Genomic DNA, 18,838 nt, shown 5'->3' with positions numbered 1-18,838 from the left:
TCCGTACCAATGCTTATGCGTTAGACAGCGACGCGGCGCTTACGCGCTTTATATTTTGTTCCTATGCAGTTAAATCAGTACGATTGCTTTGAAAAAAAAAGTTCAGATCTTCCACAATATGTCAAAATAAAGAAAAAAAATTTTTTTTTCAAAAAAAAAAATTAAAAAAAAATTTGTTTTTTCAAAAAAAAGTAATTTTTTGTCCATATATATAGTTTCTCAAAAATCTTATTTTTTCAAAGTACATTTTTTTCAAAAATGTTAATCGTTTTTAAAAAATTAATAATTTTTGGTACGGGAAGTTTCAGCAATTTGCCTTAAGGCACGATGCCTTAATTGCCTTAAGACAGAATTCCACTTACAGCTAGTTGTAAACTCAATCTACCTTAAAAATGAAGGTACGGAACCTTCATCTGACATTCGCATATGTTTTATTTTCTTGTATATTCTTTTCAGGCCTCGCGCAATTCGATGGGAACCGAATCGAGCAGTCGCATCGCAAACCTTTGCGCGGCTGGACGCATGTGCGATGAATTTTGTAAGTTTTTTCTACATAAAATTAAAACTGATACAAAGTCAAAAGACAATAAAACATTGAAATAATCTGTTATTCTATAATTCGATATTTGTTTTGCGTTCCATTTGAGTAATTCTTATCTTTATATACTGTGACCTTATTAATGCTTTCTTGAACTGTGATGAGTACAATGTGTATTGTGCGAAACAAATTCATTCAATAGTGCCTTTATTGAATGGTGAAATCACTGTCTGTTATGTTTAAATAATTAAAATTTATTATACAGATAATATAATCAGTGCTTGTGAATTGAATTATATTAAAGTTAGAGTTTGTTGTGAAAAGATAATTAATATATATTATTAAGTGATTATTGTTATTTCTACGTAAGCTTAATATTAAACATATTAATCTAAATTATTAATGAAATAACAAAACATATATTGCGTATGTGAAATAAAATAAATAATAAATTTATTATTTATAACCTTTTATGTGTTATAGGGAAAACACGTGGAATTTGACGTTTTTTGCGTGAATCGTTACTGCAAAATAATTACTGATTTATTAAATGAATTTAATATTATATATGATTAAATTATTACACATATAAAGAATATAGTAATTACTTATATTACCGCAACAATTTCTAGTGTATTTCCTTATAACCTTCGCGTTATCGATTCACGATTCTGTTTGCGTCGTTTCACTGTATTTTACTGACAGTTATCTAATTTTCATACAAGTCATGCAATATAACTATAAAAAATATATAGAATTCCATTTCACATCACTTTATAATATTTATTGTATAGATGCACATATCCCCCGTTTTACACGAAAAACCGTGCTAAACGAAAATCACTATAAAAAGCCCTTTTTGTCAGTTTTTAATATGATTAATATCGGAATCACATTGAACAATAATAAATATTAATAATTTAATATCAAATACATTCAATAAATTATAGCTTAATTCATAGAATACAAATTAGTAACAGCTATTATTCTTTCATTATTACTACGGAGATTGTTCAAAATTTTAATTTTGATTTAATTATAACTTGTCTGTTACTTTCTAGCTCTTTATTTTTATCTTTTGCCATTGTCGAACTATGAAATTTTATATTAGTTATAGATTTTGAAATAACAATTCTGTTATTTGCCTACCTTGAACAAATTTATGCTATCAATTATATATAAACACTTATTGAAAACAAAGTTTAGAAACAATAATGCTCTTTGTTTTGGTATTTCAAACAAACTAGCTTATACTCACATAAAATTTAGTTTTGATCATAAAACGGCGAGTTCCCATCTTATCTTATATTTCCATCATAGACATGAACTACTTTGTAAGAGTTCGTAACTGTAACATACATTTTGTAGTCTTGTATTTTGACAGCAAAACAATGAAAATGTTTTAAGAAAAAAATTATAGTTTATAATTTCGTGTAAATGCAAAATACCGTGTAAAAGGGGGCAATAGGTGTATATTTGTCGTTGAATTTTAAAAATATAATTTGAAAATTATTTGAAAACCAAAAATGTTTACGCATAACACAATAATTCGTTGAAAATTACTTTTTCATCCACTAAAAATAATTATTTAACATTATTTGTTATAAATAACATAGTGTAGAGTCTAGTCTATTTCCAATAAAACCATTTCAATTTATATTTTATATATTTTACGGATACAATAAAAAGTTAATTAAAATAGAGCCACCAATGTTTTAATATCTTTCCGAATTGATGAGGTTGAAAGTTGAAAATTCAGAAGACTTAAATAAATGCCCCAAATAAATGCTTATTTCAATAGTTTTCGGTTCTCAATTTTTTGATAAATTTAAAAGTAAATCTCTATTGCATGCAGTCTTTTCGATATGATGAAAGATTTAGCCGAGAATAACAATAATAATTGCGATGTTATGTGTCCAATTAAGTTCAGATTTTTCATTGTCGTCTGCTGACTCTTGATTTCTTATAAAATAAATATTTTCAACGTCTACACATAATTTATTAGTTTAGATAAATTTATTTAAAAAAAGTATACTTTTTACCCGAAAAACTCATTATTAAAGCTAATAAAAATATTAATATTTTATTTAATATTTTACTTTAGTATATTATTATCATTATATCTAATACTTTACATTTATAATTCGAAGGTAATTTCATGAAAATAATGATGCTATCATATTTGAAGCACGTGCTTTTTGAATTCCTTTCAGGTTTCTATGACAGAAAATTCTCTCTGTATTTGAATCATCACTTATTCAACTTTTAATTTCCTCATCAAACAATCAATCAATTCTGAAACATATGTGATAAACAAAACGGGATAAGATTTTTTAATTAAAAATTATTTAAATTAAACTTATGTTTAATATATTTTAATTTTAAATTAACTTGTTATGTGCATGTCCAAAAGACAAAAATTTAGAGAACGTTTCGAGTGCAAAACTTAATTTTATTCTCTATTTATTTCAGCGTAAAGATGATGAGTGATTATGTTAAATGATTTTTATATTTGTTTCCTCTAAATGATTATTTGTTTTCCTAATTAGCAAGTTTGATTTAACTCATTGTGTGAAATAGTGATGTTTAAAATAATTTTGGCCATACACCAGAAGTTATCTCTGAACTAAAAACAAAAAATAAAAACATTTTAATTTTGTGCTATGTGTAATTCAACATGGGGTCTTCATTAGGATGTACAAGAAAGGTAAAGTTTTTAAATATTTATTAATAATGATTCATTTTAAATTTAGAGATTTTTAATTTCCCGATTTATGTTTTCGCAAAAAAATCCGATTTGCTAATTTTATGTTTTCTCGATGTTTCAAGTCATTCTGGAGACCAAATTTGGAAAAAGTATAAGTATAAGTAAGTCTGTGTGTGTATGTATATGAGCCAATATTTGACATTCAGTCGACGTTATTTCAAAAACAGCTGCACCGATATTAAAAATTTAAAGGCCATTCGGTATAACTGAATAAGGACTAGCGTTTATTAGTTTTGTACGACGAGCGGCTGAGCCATTTCTTTATAATAAGCAGAAAAGTGTAAAATCTTTTATCAACGTTTTTAGCCCGTAACCTTTTAAAAAGTTGAAAAATGTTCAAAAGATATCGATTGGGAATCGGTTGGGAAGGTTTTTGGCTGTTTTTCGTAATTATGTATTGATATTTTTTTTAAGACAATGTTACAGTATTTATATTAATGTAATTTATTTGAAAACATTTAATATTCCTCAAATATTTCGTTACGGCACGGGAAAATCCAGCAATTTTCCTTAAGGTACGATGCCATATACTACTAGTTTCATTTTGGTGTTAATGTTCTTAATGTCTAACAAATATATTACTATAGTGCACATTAGGGCGGGTCGATTTAGGGGTCGAAGAAACCACACCTTTAAAATGAATTCTAATGTCTCGTGCATTGACTCAAAGATAAGAGTTAAATCTTGAAAAAACCTCTCAGGAGTCCCAGGGGGTGAAGAACCATGGGCATGGTTGAATTGACCTTTCAAAGTTAGTGGGGTTCGATCGTACATTTGGACGCAATTGGGGCACTCTTTTAGCCCTTATTTTTAGGTCAATACATGGGATATCATTTTAGAGGTATGGTTTCTTAAGCAAAGTATCTTAGTTTGAGCCCTAGTATCCGAAAATCATATGTGCCTTAACGACTTTTTTTGGCCCATAAAAATCGACCCGCACTAGTGCACATCCTCCTGGAGTAAGTGTTTTAGATTAGTAATGTTAATTACCTAAATTATTATAAACTACTTTTTTACAATTAATTAATTATTGCAGCAGTTGCAAATAGTACACCAAAGTATGTCAAATATATACTTGTAGATTGGTAAATATGAAAAATAAAATGCGTTCTGAAATTAAAAGCTGTCTTAAAAGAATTGATTAGGTAATATTTTATGTACTGAATCAGGTTAAGTTAGAGTTCCTTTATATTTGGTGAATAGAATAAAGATGATGATGATCATGAATAATAAAGTATAAGAAAAGAAACGAAACGTTCGAGTCTTCTAATAATACATCTCCCCTAGTTCGTTCGCGTTTTCAAATATTTTGAATCCGCGTAGATGTAAGACCTCGGACGTCGTTCAACTCGTACGTTAATCGGTCGCGCTCCGTCGCACACCTTTTTTTTTAAACAAAGGGCGAAAAGAAATGTCGCTATAGTTTCTTTTACAAAATGTATTCATTGTTGGTATATATTTATATACTCAACTAGTGGTTCATGGCATCGAAAATTAATATTTTTATAAAATCTTTAAAGCTCTTTGCAAACTGAACTAGTGGGGCGCATGGCATTGTGCCTTAAGGCAAACTGCTGGAACTTCCCGTACCAAAAATTATTATTATTTTAAAAAGATTAACATTGTTGAAAAAAAATTACTTAGATCAAATTAGATTTTTAAGAAACTATAAATTTGATAAAAAATTAATTTTTTGTGAAAAAAAATTTTTTTGAAAAAAAATGTTTTCTTTATTTTGACATATTTTGGAAATTCTGAACTTTTTTTCAAAGCAATCGTACTGCTTTAACTGCATAGAGACGAAATGTCAAAGTGCGTAAGCGCCGCATTGCCGTCTAACGGATAAACATTGGTACGGAACCCATAGGAATGTAAACAAAATTTATACTTATTATTAAAATCTCTGTAAAATATCTGACGATTTGATGTGCATATGTCTAATGATCATTTTTGACCGCCAAATGGCATTTTTTTTACTTTTTTTACTAGATCTCCGAAACCGCTAGACCTGCCTTCATGAAAATTTGATCAATTCTTCATCTTGTCAATATAAGTAAAATGTTTTTTGAATTATTCAAATCGGACGCTCCGTTCTCTTAAAAACTGAGTTATCGTTTTTGGCACTTTTTGCCCCATATCTTTGGAACGGCGAGACCTGCCTTCGCCAAAAACTAATCAGCACGTCTCCTTATTAATATGAATCGAATTCTTTTTGAATTATTCAAATCGCTTCATCCGTGTTCCCGAAATCGTCGACGAAAATTTGTATCCGCACACACATACATACACGCACACACACACACACACACACATACATCCATTTTTTTCTAAGGTATGTCAAAATGTTCAGAAGATTTTGAAACGTAAAGATATATAAAAATTTTCATTTTCCATTTTTTTGCGATTACTATAACTTGCCCTACGGGAAGTTAAAAATTAGATATTTGAAATTTTTAAAAGCAATCGTAATTTAAAAGCTGCGTAGTTATTTTAGGGATAATATTTCGAAGCGCGTATTAAGATCTCTATAAAATATCAGGTAATTTGATGTGCATATGTCTAATGATTATTTTTGGCCGCCAACTGGCATTTTTATACTTTTTTATTAGATCTCCAAAACCGCTGACCTCCAAAAAATTGATCAGTTCTTCTTTTCTTCAACACATAAAATGTTTTTCGAATCATTCAAATCGGACACCCCGTTATTTCAAAAATTGAATTAACAAATCAGCCAAAACCTAATCAGCACGTCTCCCCACGAATACTAATCAAATGTTTTTTGAATTATCGAAATGGGTTGATCCGTGTTCCCGAAGTTGTCGACAAAATTTTGTATCCGAACACACACACAGACACACACATATAGATCGATTTTTTCCAAGGTATGTCAAAATGTTCAGAAACCTTTGTAATATTACGTAACATTATAACATGCATGTTAAATGATTGGATTGAGAATACATAATTTACAATAGTTAAGAGAGTTAAGAGTATAAGCTATAAATATATACATGTCCGCCCTCAGCGTCCGCATCCATTTTTTTAACAGCGCCCCCGGCCCTCCCTGTTATTTTGACTGTTTAAACAACTTATCATTAAAATTATATAATCATTTACGATATTTTTTTTAAATACTTTTTAATAATTCTGGATTTAATACACAAAAAATAGTTATAATCTAAAAGCATTGATTGATCAAATGCATTGATTTAAAATTTAGTTAGAAGATGAAGGCGATTCGCGGGTGCTCACAATCAAATTGTTGTGTCTTCTATCGTTGTCGCCCTAACAAACTATTTTGGAATTCTTATTTTCAATCCAAACTTTTTAGGACTTCCAAAAGTTCAGTGTGTTTATTATTGCTTGCAAGAATATTTTCAAATATCCAATTATTTCTAACGCATGTATGATATTAATATTTGGGTTTTGAAATATTTTACTTATTTATTTTGGGGATTTTATTACATTTATTCTATCGAGCAAATCATTGAGGGCAAAAAATTCTAGCCTTTTGTTTTTTAATGTTGGATTAAATAAATTTAATTTTTCATTATTTAAAATTTCCGAAAGTAAGGTCCGAATTTATCTTTACTTTCCCATCGTGTATCAGAAGTTAAATTTTAAACGAATTTTAAAAATATTGTCCAAAGATTAGTAAAAGATGCAGAAAAATTATATATTTCTTGAATGATATTGAAAAAACTATATTATAAATTTCATATCCGAATCTCGTGTTGGCGCCCCCTAAGGTTTGCGCCCGCATTTTTCGCATGCATCGCATTCATTCATATATATATACAGTAAAACCCAGTTAAGAAGATTACCTAGAATGAAGCCAAAAGTACATCCTAAGCAAGAAAGCATATTATGCGGGATCAATTTTGATGATACTTATAATTAATATATATGTGTATATTTTTTAAACTTTGTATTATTTTATCATATAATTTTCAGAACAGATATTTTCAAGCACCTGGTCCGCGTTTGCCATCAACACCTGTCTCGAATTATACATTAAAGCATCTTGATCCAAATTATTGCCAACTGATCGATTAATTTTTTATTCCAAATACTTTGACTAATTTTGATTTTAACAATAACTGATAAAAAAATAAGGACATTGTATATATATAATATTACTTTTTTAATAAAAAAAACTCTGGATTACAAATTTGCCTAATTTTGAATTAGTTTAAGTTTATTTGATAGTTTATAGCATTTGCACAAATTTTCAATTACATGTATTTTTTTAATCGTGTATTTTGTTAAAGGGTAAAGAGATTTAAATTAACTGCTTAGAACTTCCCTATATGTGCAAATAAACGACTTAATCAATACAAAATAAATTAATTTATGAGTGATTAAAAGTATTCCGAGTGAATTCATTACACATAATTGAAAATGAACAAACAAACTCTGAGTATTTTCTAAAAGCAAATTTTCAAAAATCAATAATTTTTAATAATTGAACCACTTTCCATAGGACTTTAATGGTTTAGTATTTCATTAAGACCAAGTACTCTAGCGTTATACTAAGTAAATCATCTAATTTTAATTTTAACAGACGTCAGAAAAATTACTCATTGTCTTAAACTACTATGAATTTTTTAAATTAAACTACTTGTCGTAAAGCCGTAATATTTAAGTAAGTTCTATAAGACCATGATATATATCGCCAAAAAAAGGTCCATAAAAATCTGCTTAAATTTTTTTTCAGCAGTTAATTACAAGAAAACGGCTCGGTAAATTTTCACCTAAAATTAAGCAGTATCATTCCCAACTAATATCTTTCGAACAATGTTTGATTTTTTAAAATCGATCTGGTAGTGTGAGCTTAAATAGGGACGAAAAGTTCAACACTTCTTTCCAAATTACAAAGAAACGGCTTGGCAGTTTACGGCAAAAATCTGTTCACATATACGCACACACACATATTTTTTTTCAAATTTGGTCTCATTCGATTCAGAATGGCTTGAAACGTCGAGAAAACATAAAATTAGCGAATCGGATTTTTTGATAAACTTCTCCTTAGGAAAGTGAATAATCTGAAATGAGCCGTTCAGTGCACACATCGATTAACTCCACTTTTAAAAAAAACTGAGATATTAGTGGGAAAGAACTTGGTATAATCATAACTTTTTATGATTATAATAATTTTCCAAAAGAATGAAAATTGCCACTGTGAAACGAAAATTTTTTTTGACCTCTGAATCCATAAGTCATTTATTTCAGAAGACATTTTGATTAACTCCATTCTGTAGTGTATATGTTCTGGTTGGGTTGGATTTCGGGTTTCAAATTCATGAATTACGAATAAGAACACAGAACTGTAGGGTGTTGTGGGTCTCGAACATCGGTAACATCGAAGACGTTACAAACTTTGAAAAAATAACATACTAAAATTCGTGTACCCGGCAAAACAAGAATATTAAAACTGCCTGAAGTTTATTGAAACTTGTTCAAAGTACGGAAATAAGAGCTAACTTAATTAAAAATAAATTTCTGGTCGGTGAAAATAGTTATTAATCTATTAACTCAAGATTTTGTTATTATTGAGTCACGTGCGAAAAAAAATCGAGAGATAATTTTACCAGATAGTTGATACAATATAATAAAAAAACATTTAAGAAAAAAGCGCCATTGTAGCTAAGCCGAATGCTTCGCTAAGGTTTTTTATCTATTTTTTATTTATTTAGAACAATAAATCAATAACAGAAAAGTAACCATCACAGGGTGTCCAGAAAATTGGCCTAAAATGCGCTGAATTTAGAATAGAAAGGTCCAAACCCAACGATATACAATTTAAGTGTGACTGCAATGAAGATCCGAAAATAAAAAAAAAGTTTAAAGTTTAAAAAAAGTTGAAAACTTGATTAACTCCACAAGTCATATCAAAACTTTAACTTTAATGATAATAATTATTTTCTCACTATTAATAGTTATAAATCTTATATACCGTTACATGTAAGCTATATATGCATTTATACGTTCTAAAATATATTTTTCATTTTTAAAATCAATATACATTACTTTATCGCTTTTCTCCACTTTCTGACTTTCGGATTTAGCAGATGTGTGCACTGAACGGCATAAATATCAACAACAAGAGCTTTATTGTCAAATATTCCATTTAAATATGTGATTCCCTACGTATTTCTTGTAACTTTCCAAATGGTCCAAAAGTTATTACAAAGAGTGTTAAATGCCTTTTGATGCCTTCTACGTCGCATAAAAGGTTTCTTTTTATGGTCAAATATACGTTACTGAGTAAATAGAAGTCGCAGTCTAATTGAAATAACTTTTGCTGAACTGAATGCATATATAATTATTGAAATCGAAAAGAGTTATACCATTCCAACGCACGCAGGCGGCTGGCTTTTGGGGCGGCCGAGTGGCGGCCAAATAAAAAAAACAAATTTAAAGGCGGTTATAATGAAAAGCGGCCGTAATAAAAAGCGGTCGCGCTGAAAGTCCACTGATTTAAAAGGCGGCCAAATTGAAAGACTGGATTAAGAGGCGGCCAAACTAAAAGTCCGCTGAATTCATTCGCGGCCGTATTGAAAATCCGCTGAGTTAAAAGACGACCGTAGTCAAAATCAGCCGAAGGCAGCCGTATTGAAAGCGAGATCGAATTAAAAAGCAGCTACAGAAGGCTTTGTTTCCAAATCATTAACTAGCTGTAAGTGGAATTCTGTCTCAAGGCATTTAAGACATCGTGCCTTAAGGCAAATTGCTGGAACTTCCCGTACCAAAAATTATAATTTTTTAAAAAACAATTAACAGTTTTGAAAAAATTTTACTTCGAAAAAATTTTTTTTTTTTTGAAAACAAAATTTTTTGGAAAAGAAAATGTTTTCTTCATTTTGACATATTTTGGAAATTCTGAACTATTTTCAGAGCAATCGTATTGCTTGAACGAAATGTCAAAGCGCGCAAGTGCCGCGCCGCCGTCTAACGCATAAGCATTGGTACGGAACCTATAGAAATGTAAAAAAATATTATACTTATTGTTAAAATCTCTATAAAATATCTGATAATTTGATGTGCATATGTCTAATGATCATTTTTAACCGCCAGATGGCATTCTTTTTTACTTTTTTCATTAGATCTCCGAAGCCGCTAGACCTGCCTTCTTGAAAATTTGATCAGTCCTTTATCTTGTCAATACAAGTAAAATGTTTTTTGAATTATTCAAATCGGACGCTCCGTTCTCTTAAAAACTGAGTTACCGTTTTCGGCACTTTTTTCCCCGTATCTTCGGAACGGCTAGACCTGCCTTCGCCAAAAGCTAAGCAGCACGTCTCCTTATCAATACGAATCGAATGTTTTTTGAATTATTCAAATCGGTTGATCCGCGTTCCCGAAACACACACACACACATACATCCATTTTTTCTAAGGTATGCCGAAATATTCAGAAACCTCTGAAACATAAAGATATATAAAAATTTTCATTTTCGATTTTTTTGCGATTACTATAACTTGCCCTACGGGAAGTTAAAAATATATTAATTCATGAGTGCATTGCAATGTGAAAAACTCGCAGATTATTCAATTTTGTACAAATTTTCGAAACATGTTAGTTATTTTTTACAAATGGTTTAAAAATTAAATATTATTGAACAAGAAATAAACGCGTAGTTTGTTCATTAAGATCAGGATCCAAAATCGCCAAACAATCAGCAAGATTCTCAAATACTACCTTTGTAATGGTTTTTGAATTTTAAAAATCACGAATTTAGGCTATAACGTGGACGAAAAATTTGACACTTTTGACAATTCTAAAGAAACGGATCGGCCGATCGTGAGGAAAAATTAAATTTCAAATAGTATTGCGCATTTTTTAAAAAATGCCAACTAAAGATAAAACTTTGCCTCACGTAAAAAAGTGCTGCTCATTTCAAACTTTGATAATATGTTGAGAATTAAAATGACTTGTCGTAAGGTCGAGATATTTAGTAATATTTGAGATCATGATCTCTATCGCCAAAAAGTTTTATAAATATCGTCGTAAAAATATTTAACAATTAAAGAAACGATCCGAACAATCTCTTAAAACTAATCGGCACGATTCCCAAATCATATCTTTCAAACAGTTTCTGAATGATTAAAAACGATGCAAGATTTTTGGCTAAAACGTGTACGAAAATTTGTACACTTTTTTGTTGATTAGAAACGGCTTGACCGATTGTTACATAAAACTCACAGACGGTAGTTACATTAAATGACATTTAAATTTTTGAAATCGATGTAACCGTTTTTCAGAGAAAACGTTGGCAAAAAGTCAAAAATCGGCTCATATACACACTTTTTTCTTTAAATTTAGTCTCAAACGATTCAGAATGACTAAAAACATAAAGAAAACATACAAATTATAAATCGAATTTATTTGATTTATTTGAACATATTTGATATTTTCTTATTATGTTATTTTCAAGGGCGTCTAAAAAATGGTCGCACGCAGGCGGCCACATACCCAGGCAATATATATATATATATATATATATATATATATATATGTATGTATGTATATATGTATATAAGTTATATAAAATAACTAATACGACACAGGTTTTGTTTATTTTTGACGCATCCGGTACTTTTAGGTAGGATGTAGGAAACTGTTATTTTTTTGCCAATGTTTGGGACTGATTATTGATTTCCTGATTACATACTTTCAACAAATGCTTTTTTTAAGAAAAGTGTTCTACAGATTTCTCTAATATAAATATGAAATTCTTCTTATTACAGAACGTATCAAGGAATGAAGCGTCTTCCAGTAGTTGTCGTCTGCCTCGTTGTATTTGTGGATGTGACCAACTCTCGAGGCAGGATATCGACAGGTTCACGGATCGTCTCGAAAATGTTTTAAATTCTCGCAATGGAACCGAAGTCTTTCTAAAATATCTCAGGCATAACAATTTTGGAGAATCAGTTAAGTGCGTCGAATTCTGGCGGCTTTGTAATGAATATCGCATGGCTGAGCCAGGAGAAAAACCAAAGATTTTGATGGATATACAACAAGCTGCACAGGATGTAGATGAACTGGACTTTGTTGCAGTCGAAAGACTAAATAACTGTGTCGAACAGGGAGTTGTGGAAGAGACAAACAATTGTATTATCTATTTACAAACGACTGTAATACATTTACTGAGGCAGGATTATGATAAATTTAGAGATTATTTGCTCAAAAAAATAAATAGGTGACCCCTTTCGAGATTGTCTATATAAAGAGATTTTTAAGAACTAAACAAGTGATAACCGAGTTCAAGCTGCCTTCAATTTCAATTTAAGCAAATATGCTTAAAAATATATGTGCTACTTATTTATAGTAAATATACATACTTACATAAAAAATTATCTAGTCTTGTTTTGTAATTTTGTATTATCTGCTAAAGTAGCAAGTCTAAAATAATATAGCAAAACCAAGCAATTGCCGTTTTTATACAATCACGCTAGGAAATGGTAAAATATAAATATACTTAAAATTGAAAATATAAATTAACCTAAATTATATAGAAGTAAAAGGTATTGTTATTAATGGCATGAATGTCAAAAATTGGAATGAATATAAATCTACTACGAATAATTAATAATAAAGTTTGTTGAGGCTGTATAAAATGTTAATTGTTTTTTTTTGCAAGAAGATAATTCCCAAAAATATATTAGAACACTTGTATTGTTGACGTAAGTGCTTTTCTAATTTTATGCAAAAGAAACTAGTTAATTAAATATTGTGATGAATTTTTTATCGTACCAAGAATGTCCTAAAATGTACAATGCATTATTTGTTTAAAAAAATTATGTAATATTATATGACAGAATCAGATGATAGATATTAGGTTGTCAAATATCTAATCAATATAATTCGTTCCAATGTTAGAAACTTGCAAGGTAAATTTATAAAGAGCTCAGTTGAATATTGATGAAATACATATTATTTAATTAAATGCAAAATGTTCTTAATTCTAAAATATAGGTTTCATGCATGTGAATTTCACGATTATTGTGAACTTGATATTGACAAAAAAAAACTACTTACCCATTGGTCTATTTCAAAATGAGTTGCTTTAAGACCTATTTATGAGTACCATAAACACTTGTCAAATTCACTTATGATTATAATAAATAAGAAAACCTTGTTGAAAATGTGACTATTTCATATTCAGTTATATTATACATCTTAAAAATTTACAATAGACTAAATTACTTTGACATGTTCATATTTACTTACAGACTATTGACATTAAATATTCCTTCAGGCTTACAGAGGCGTCGCCGGTTTAGTACGGTTAGACGAAAAACTATAATTTTAATAGCTTCAAATTTATTTAATCTACCTTTACAACCAGTAATTAAACCTTGACAAAAGTTCTTGAACCATTTTTTTTTTTTGATTTAATTAATTTTTTTAATAAACTTACAAATCTCTAAAGTTGCGCAAATACCATATTAATATATTTAGTAAACGACCATTCTGTATATAACATGGAGATGATGAAGAATATTTCCAGTTCTTACACAAAAAAATTAGTTACGGGGTCATAACGCACTTTGGCGGTACATTCAAATTATAGCATAAAAAAATTAATGATAGAGAGACTAGATGCTATTAAATCTATAGGAGAATAAATTAAATTATTAATTTAGATTACTATATAATTACATATTATCTACATTTAAGAGATGAGAATACTATCATTCAAAAATAAACAGATATAGTGCTTAGTTAATAAGATATTAAAACAAAAAAAAATTTTATTAAAACTATCCAGCAGCGCTTTAAATACTAATATAAATGTTTCATAAAAATACAAAACACTAAGGCAGGGTTTGAACATGTACACAGATCTTATTTCATCATTGTGTAAAATACAATTACATATGCATATATAATTGTTTAAAGATTCATATGAAATATTTTGTAAAATCATATATCCTAAAAAAAAAAAAAAAAGTATTTTACTACGAAAGAGTGTTTTTTGCCTTTCCGCACTAAACTAACAACTTCCATAATTTTATAAAAGAGAAAACAATGTTTTAAAGAGTTTTTTTTCATATTTCATTTTATCTATTAGACAATGGTCTCAACAATTTTTTTTCGTATATAAACAAATTGAATCTTCAAAAGAGAATATCATACAATAAATTTGTTGTGCATTTCATATCATAACCTTAACACAAACACTTAAAGTATAGTTAGCTTCATATTATTAATTTAAGAGTTTATTTCATTGGTGTTTTAGAAAAACAATTTAATCAACATATTTTATCAAAGAAGATTGTATCCAATTTGAAATGTACTCTTTTTTTACTATTCAAAATGAAGTTATAATTACAACAAATACCTTTTTTAAGCTATAAAAGTTTTACTGTATCAGAACAATGAAATGTTTTTTATTTATATTATTTTCTTAAAAATTGTAAAAAAGTGTACATTTCAAATTCGACCAACAATAAATCGAGTAAATAAAAAACAGAGCTCATTACTAAAAAGAAAAAAAAACACACAACCATACTTAAATTTAAATCAAGTCTTTTTATAATAAAAACATTCTAAAATAGGCTTTTTTAGATTAAATAATTTTAAATATACAAGATAACTTCATATAAATATAATAACAAATTTCAAATGGTATTCACCACAAATTTGGACTATGTACGTATGTATACATATGTTTTCAAGTATACTTATACAATTTCCACATTATATGTGTTAATACATACATATTGATAAAAATTATATATATATATATATATATATATACATATATATAATTTTTATCCATGTAATATTCAGGAACACCTTATCCATAAGCACATTAAAATGTCTAAATGTCTGTCGAGAGAACAAATAACACTTTTTTAATTTCATTTTTATAATAAAACTGTAATAAAAGAAAAACAAATATTGGATACTAAACCACAAACTCAGTAACTTGAAAGCTCAAGCACTTCACAGTCACGACTTGCCTTAGGCACTATTAATTTAGTTTCATTTCACATTAGTTTTTAAATGTTGTAAGAATTCATAGTATGATAATGAATTTTCCATTCTATCATCCACAAGTTTCTCAGTAAACATATTTTTATATGGTCCATTATCCCTGAAAAAAATAAAATGTTGGTTTAGTTACTTCAAGTTGACCAAGTATAATATAAAAAGAAAGTAAATATACCAAAGCAAATAGAGTTTATAAGGCAATTGAATCAAATTATTTTTATATCAATAAATGAAAATTGTTTAAAAACTTATACAAAGTATATTTTATATGAAAAGTTTTTATTTGGGCCTAGCAACTTTTGATACTACTCAACTTTACCCATTGATAATGAATCAAAAATTGAATATTACCTAATAATATTAAGAACTGCAGCATATGGCTTTTCATCATTCAATGATTTTATGAAAGCATGGATGGCCTCATTTTGCTTAGTAGATATCACTGGCAGTTCATGTGAAATATCTTGAATTTCCATGATACTAGGTACACCAAATGCAGTCCTTAAGAAGTTTGGAGAGCAATTACTACCCACATAAATAAAAATAATTGGACCGGAATCCAAAAGAAATACGCCATTTGAATCCAATCTGAAATACAAATAAGATATAAAAAAATATATGTATAAAAAGCAATGATGGTTAAATAAAAGCCAATTCCAAATTCTCACTTTTCTGCTGTTAATTGTAGTCTAGGCAGTGTAGGAACTTCTTTTTCCAAATCATAGTTATCAATTTCATTCAGATAATGCAGTGGATAAAAATTAGGATAAATTTGTTTGATTAGTTGGTCCAAAGGCAGAGATTTCATTTCACACATTGCAAAGATTCTGTCATCCAACCTCGTACTAGTTCCTACTCTAAATGCAACCTTGACCACGAAATTAACAAAAATTAGAATGTAATACTTCTGTAATACATGAAAAATAAATTGACACTATTTATTATACATACATGTTTCATCAGTGCGTGTATATAAAGTGGCAATAGTTTGAGTCCTTCTGGCACACAAAGGCTATGTGATTGATAACCATTTGGTAAGTTTTGTGTAGCTCGGAATGCTCCTAATGCGTCCACACAAACATTAATAAAAGCATCACGAGCATCAGTCAAGCTGGATTGCAGAGATCTATCAACGGCTGAAAATCATATTTATAAAATTTATTTCATATGAGACAATTTATAGCAAAAATAGCAAAAAGTAATGCCAAAATTTTATATATTTAATGTAATTATTTATGTAAAGATTACATTCATATTTACCCATTTTTGCTAATAATCCAACAATGCATTGTGCATCTGCACCAAACATAATTTCACTCAAACTGGAACTAACTGGTAAGCAAAGCGTGTGTACTCTTATCCTTCGTTCCCCTATAACAAATTTATTTAGTAATGTTAACAATACTATTTTATTTTATTGTAAAGTAATAATTAATACCTTTACTAGACGTGTACAATAAAGCTGCCTGCAGACAAACAGTTTGAGCATCCTGTAAACTCTCGTCAATAGATAATTGCATACCGAAACCAGCATCAGGATTAACATTAGGCAAACTTAAAAGATCTGTAGATCTGACAAAGAAATTTCCATGGAATGTGTGTATGGACATACCCCTGAAAGAATATTAATTTATAAAATCTATTTATTATTTATTATGTACAAAAAATATTGAAAAATTAAAAATTAATTAATGTTAATCATATACAAAACTTAACCAATTGAATATATGGATCTTATTATATCCATATATAGAAATTAAAATTTTCTTTGTTGTATTCATTCCTCCATTTACCTTGTACATCGAACTCTCATAACAGCTTCAAATCCTATTTTTCTAGTGAGATAACGTGCAAACATTTTTGATAGCTGATCAGCATGTTGAGCTCTATCAGCTTTGAATAATGGTAGATGATACATGCAGCCACTGCTAAACCTACTAATTCCGGATAATGTTGCCAAATCTGAGTATTGGCTGTTCAAAAGAAATAAATCAACAGCAATTTGTTGCCCTGAACAATCGAGAGCAAGACGTTTGTAAAAATCAGTGGCTGGTCCCAAATGAGACACATGAGATGAAGATCGATCATTGGGATCCTCCCTATTTGTAATTAAATCAATTTATTATATATATATATATATATATATATATTATATTAGTATTTTTAATTAATTTTATTTTATATATTATTATTCGTATTATATACTATTGAAATAAAATTCAAAGTAAAAAAATTCTCAATTAATTATTCTGATTGTACCTTGATGTTAAAGCTCCTGGTCCAATATTTGGCAAGCATGTTTGGAAAACAGTAACCCGACCACCAGTAGCAAACTGTAAAAATGATTTATTGATATAGTGATTTGCAAAACATTACAAACTAAAGTTAATTTTTTCAGTATTATAGTTAGTTTGAGAATATTATAACTATTATTAATAAGTATACAACTATCATTCTTACTATAAGTTTATAAGCAGCTTGTAAAGCGGCACCTAAAGCTGAACCATTATCAAGATTATTTGTAAATCGATGAGGAAGTTGTGAAAGCAACTCCTTGAAAAGTGTTTTTTGTTCAAGCAGGTTAACAACAAGATTCTCTGGACATGGCAAAAACATATCTGAAATATGAAGCTAGGTTAATAACCAACAATGTAAGTAACAGAAAGATCAAAATAAAATTTGCTAATTATATATAATCTTAACAGCAATTAGGATTTTATCAGGTACAAACCTTTTACATCAATAACTGTAATCTCATGCGGTCTTGTTAGACCGTCAGCCATGTTATAGAAGTGTACTTGTGAATTAAAACATATAATTCCGACCTGCATTCTAGTATCTCCAGGTAATTCATCTAAATGGGCACTAATTTGCTTACAAACTATGTTCAAGTAACCACTTTCTACTGCTAATCGTGATGTATCCAGTAAAAATAAATAAACTGCAGGTTGAGGAGGTCTCAGCTACATGAAGAAAAAAAGTCATTATCAAAAAAATTCTTGAATGAAAGTGTTTATATCTATTATGATGCCAATAATACATGCCATGTATTCGGAAGGGGCAATAAACTCAATTGTAGCTGATTTAACTTCTGGACGTCGAGAAGGATCACCATATGATTTACTAACAGGGTCATATTGAAATTCTTCTGGTACTGAAAAATAAAAATGAATTATTAATGATGTGAAGTAATATGTTAATGATATTAAAGAAAACTTACATTCATTGACTCTATAACACAAATTGCACTTCCATTTTTTGCTATCAACAAAATAAACAAAAGGGTTGATGTAGGTGCGACAAGCTCTACATCTAACAATTGTAGAACACTGTATGACAGGCAAGTGCTGAAAAATTAAATTTAAATTGAAGATTGTTAACTAACAAACAATGATATATGAAAAACAAAAGTGAAAGATTCATATAAGGTACTATAATATACATATTGCTCACATTAAGGTCTCTAAAAGGATGAATTAGCACTCCTAAAGGAAGTCTAGATTTTTGCAATAAGTTATTTGTCTCAGGAA

General features: G+C 28.8%; 3 protein-coding genes across 4 annotated transcripts in view; 1 reads left to right on the top strand and 2 right to left on the bottom strand.

Moving 5' to 3' along the window:
* LOC113375696 (probable enoyl-CoA hydratase, mitochondrial) overlaps positions 1–13,777 on the bottom strand; it is a 32,361-nt gene extending 18,584 nt beyond the window's left edge. Inside the window, exon 1 of one of the 2 annotated variants that reach the window (XM_026615640.1) lies at positions 13,539–13,777. In XM_026615640.1, the coding sequence (XP_026471425.1) occupies positions 13,539–13,551 (13 nt within the window). In that variant the 5' untranslated portion in view covers positions 13,552–13,777. Of the gene's footprint in view, positions 1–13,346; positions 13,366–13,538 lie in introns of those variants that run through there. The other variant, XM_026615641.1, reaches the window with a different exon arrangement.
* LOC113375697 lies at positions 498–12,564 on the top strand. Its single transcript, XM_026615642.1, has 3 exons — positions 498–538; positions 3,011–3,245; positions 12,056–12,564. The coding sequence occupies exons 2-3, from the start codon at positions 3,216–3,218 to the stop codon at positions 12,509–12,511; spliced, it is 486 nt and encodes a 161-aa protein (XP_026471427.1). The 5' UTR covers positions 498–538; positions 3,011–3,215; the 3' UTR covers positions 12,512–12,564.
* Positions 13,778–15,113: 1,336 nt separating the features above from the next.
* Positions 15,114–18,838, bottom strand: part of LOC113377560 (protein transport protein Sec24B-like) — a 7,256-nt gene continuing 3,531 nt past the window's right edge. Inside the window, exons 4-15 of the mRNA XM_026617920.1 lie at positions 18,529–18,655; positions 18,353–18,462; positions 18,040–18,271; positions 17,769–17,926; positions 17,568–17,641; positions 17,102–17,407; positions 16,747–16,922; positions 16,569–16,679; positions 16,260–16,444; positions 15,977–16,176; positions 15,660–15,896; positions 15,114–15,411 (exon numbers count right to left, since the gene is read on the bottom strand). Coding sequence (XP_026473705.1) covers positions 15,300–15,411; positions 15,660–15,896; positions 15,977–16,176; positions 16,260–16,444; positions 16,569–16,679; positions 16,747–16,922; positions 17,102–17,407; positions 17,568–17,641; positions 17,769–17,926; positions 18,040–18,271; positions 18,353–18,462; positions 18,529–18,655 — 2,028 coding nt within the window. The 3' untranslated portion in view covers positions 15,114–15,299. The remainder of the gene's footprint in view (positions 15,412–15,659; positions 15,897–15,976; positions 16,177–16,259; positions 16,445–16,568; positions 16,680–16,746; positions 16,923–17,101; positions 17,408–17,567; positions 17,642–17,768; positions 17,927–18,039; positions 18,272–18,352; positions 18,463–18,528; positions 18,656–18,838) is intronic.

This window comes from Ctenocephalides felis, unplaced genomic scaffold (assembly GCF_003426905.1).
Source record: "Ctenocephalides felis isolate EL2017-DRISC unplaced genomic scaffold, ASM342690v1 CF-g0.4_SCAFFOLD_01886, whole genome shotgun sequence".
Lineage (NCBI taxonomy): Eukaryota > Metazoa > Arthropoda > Insecta > Siphonaptera > Pulicidae > Ctenocephalides > Ctenocephalides felis.
This window is presented reverse-complemented; position numbering and strand designations above follow the sequence as displayed.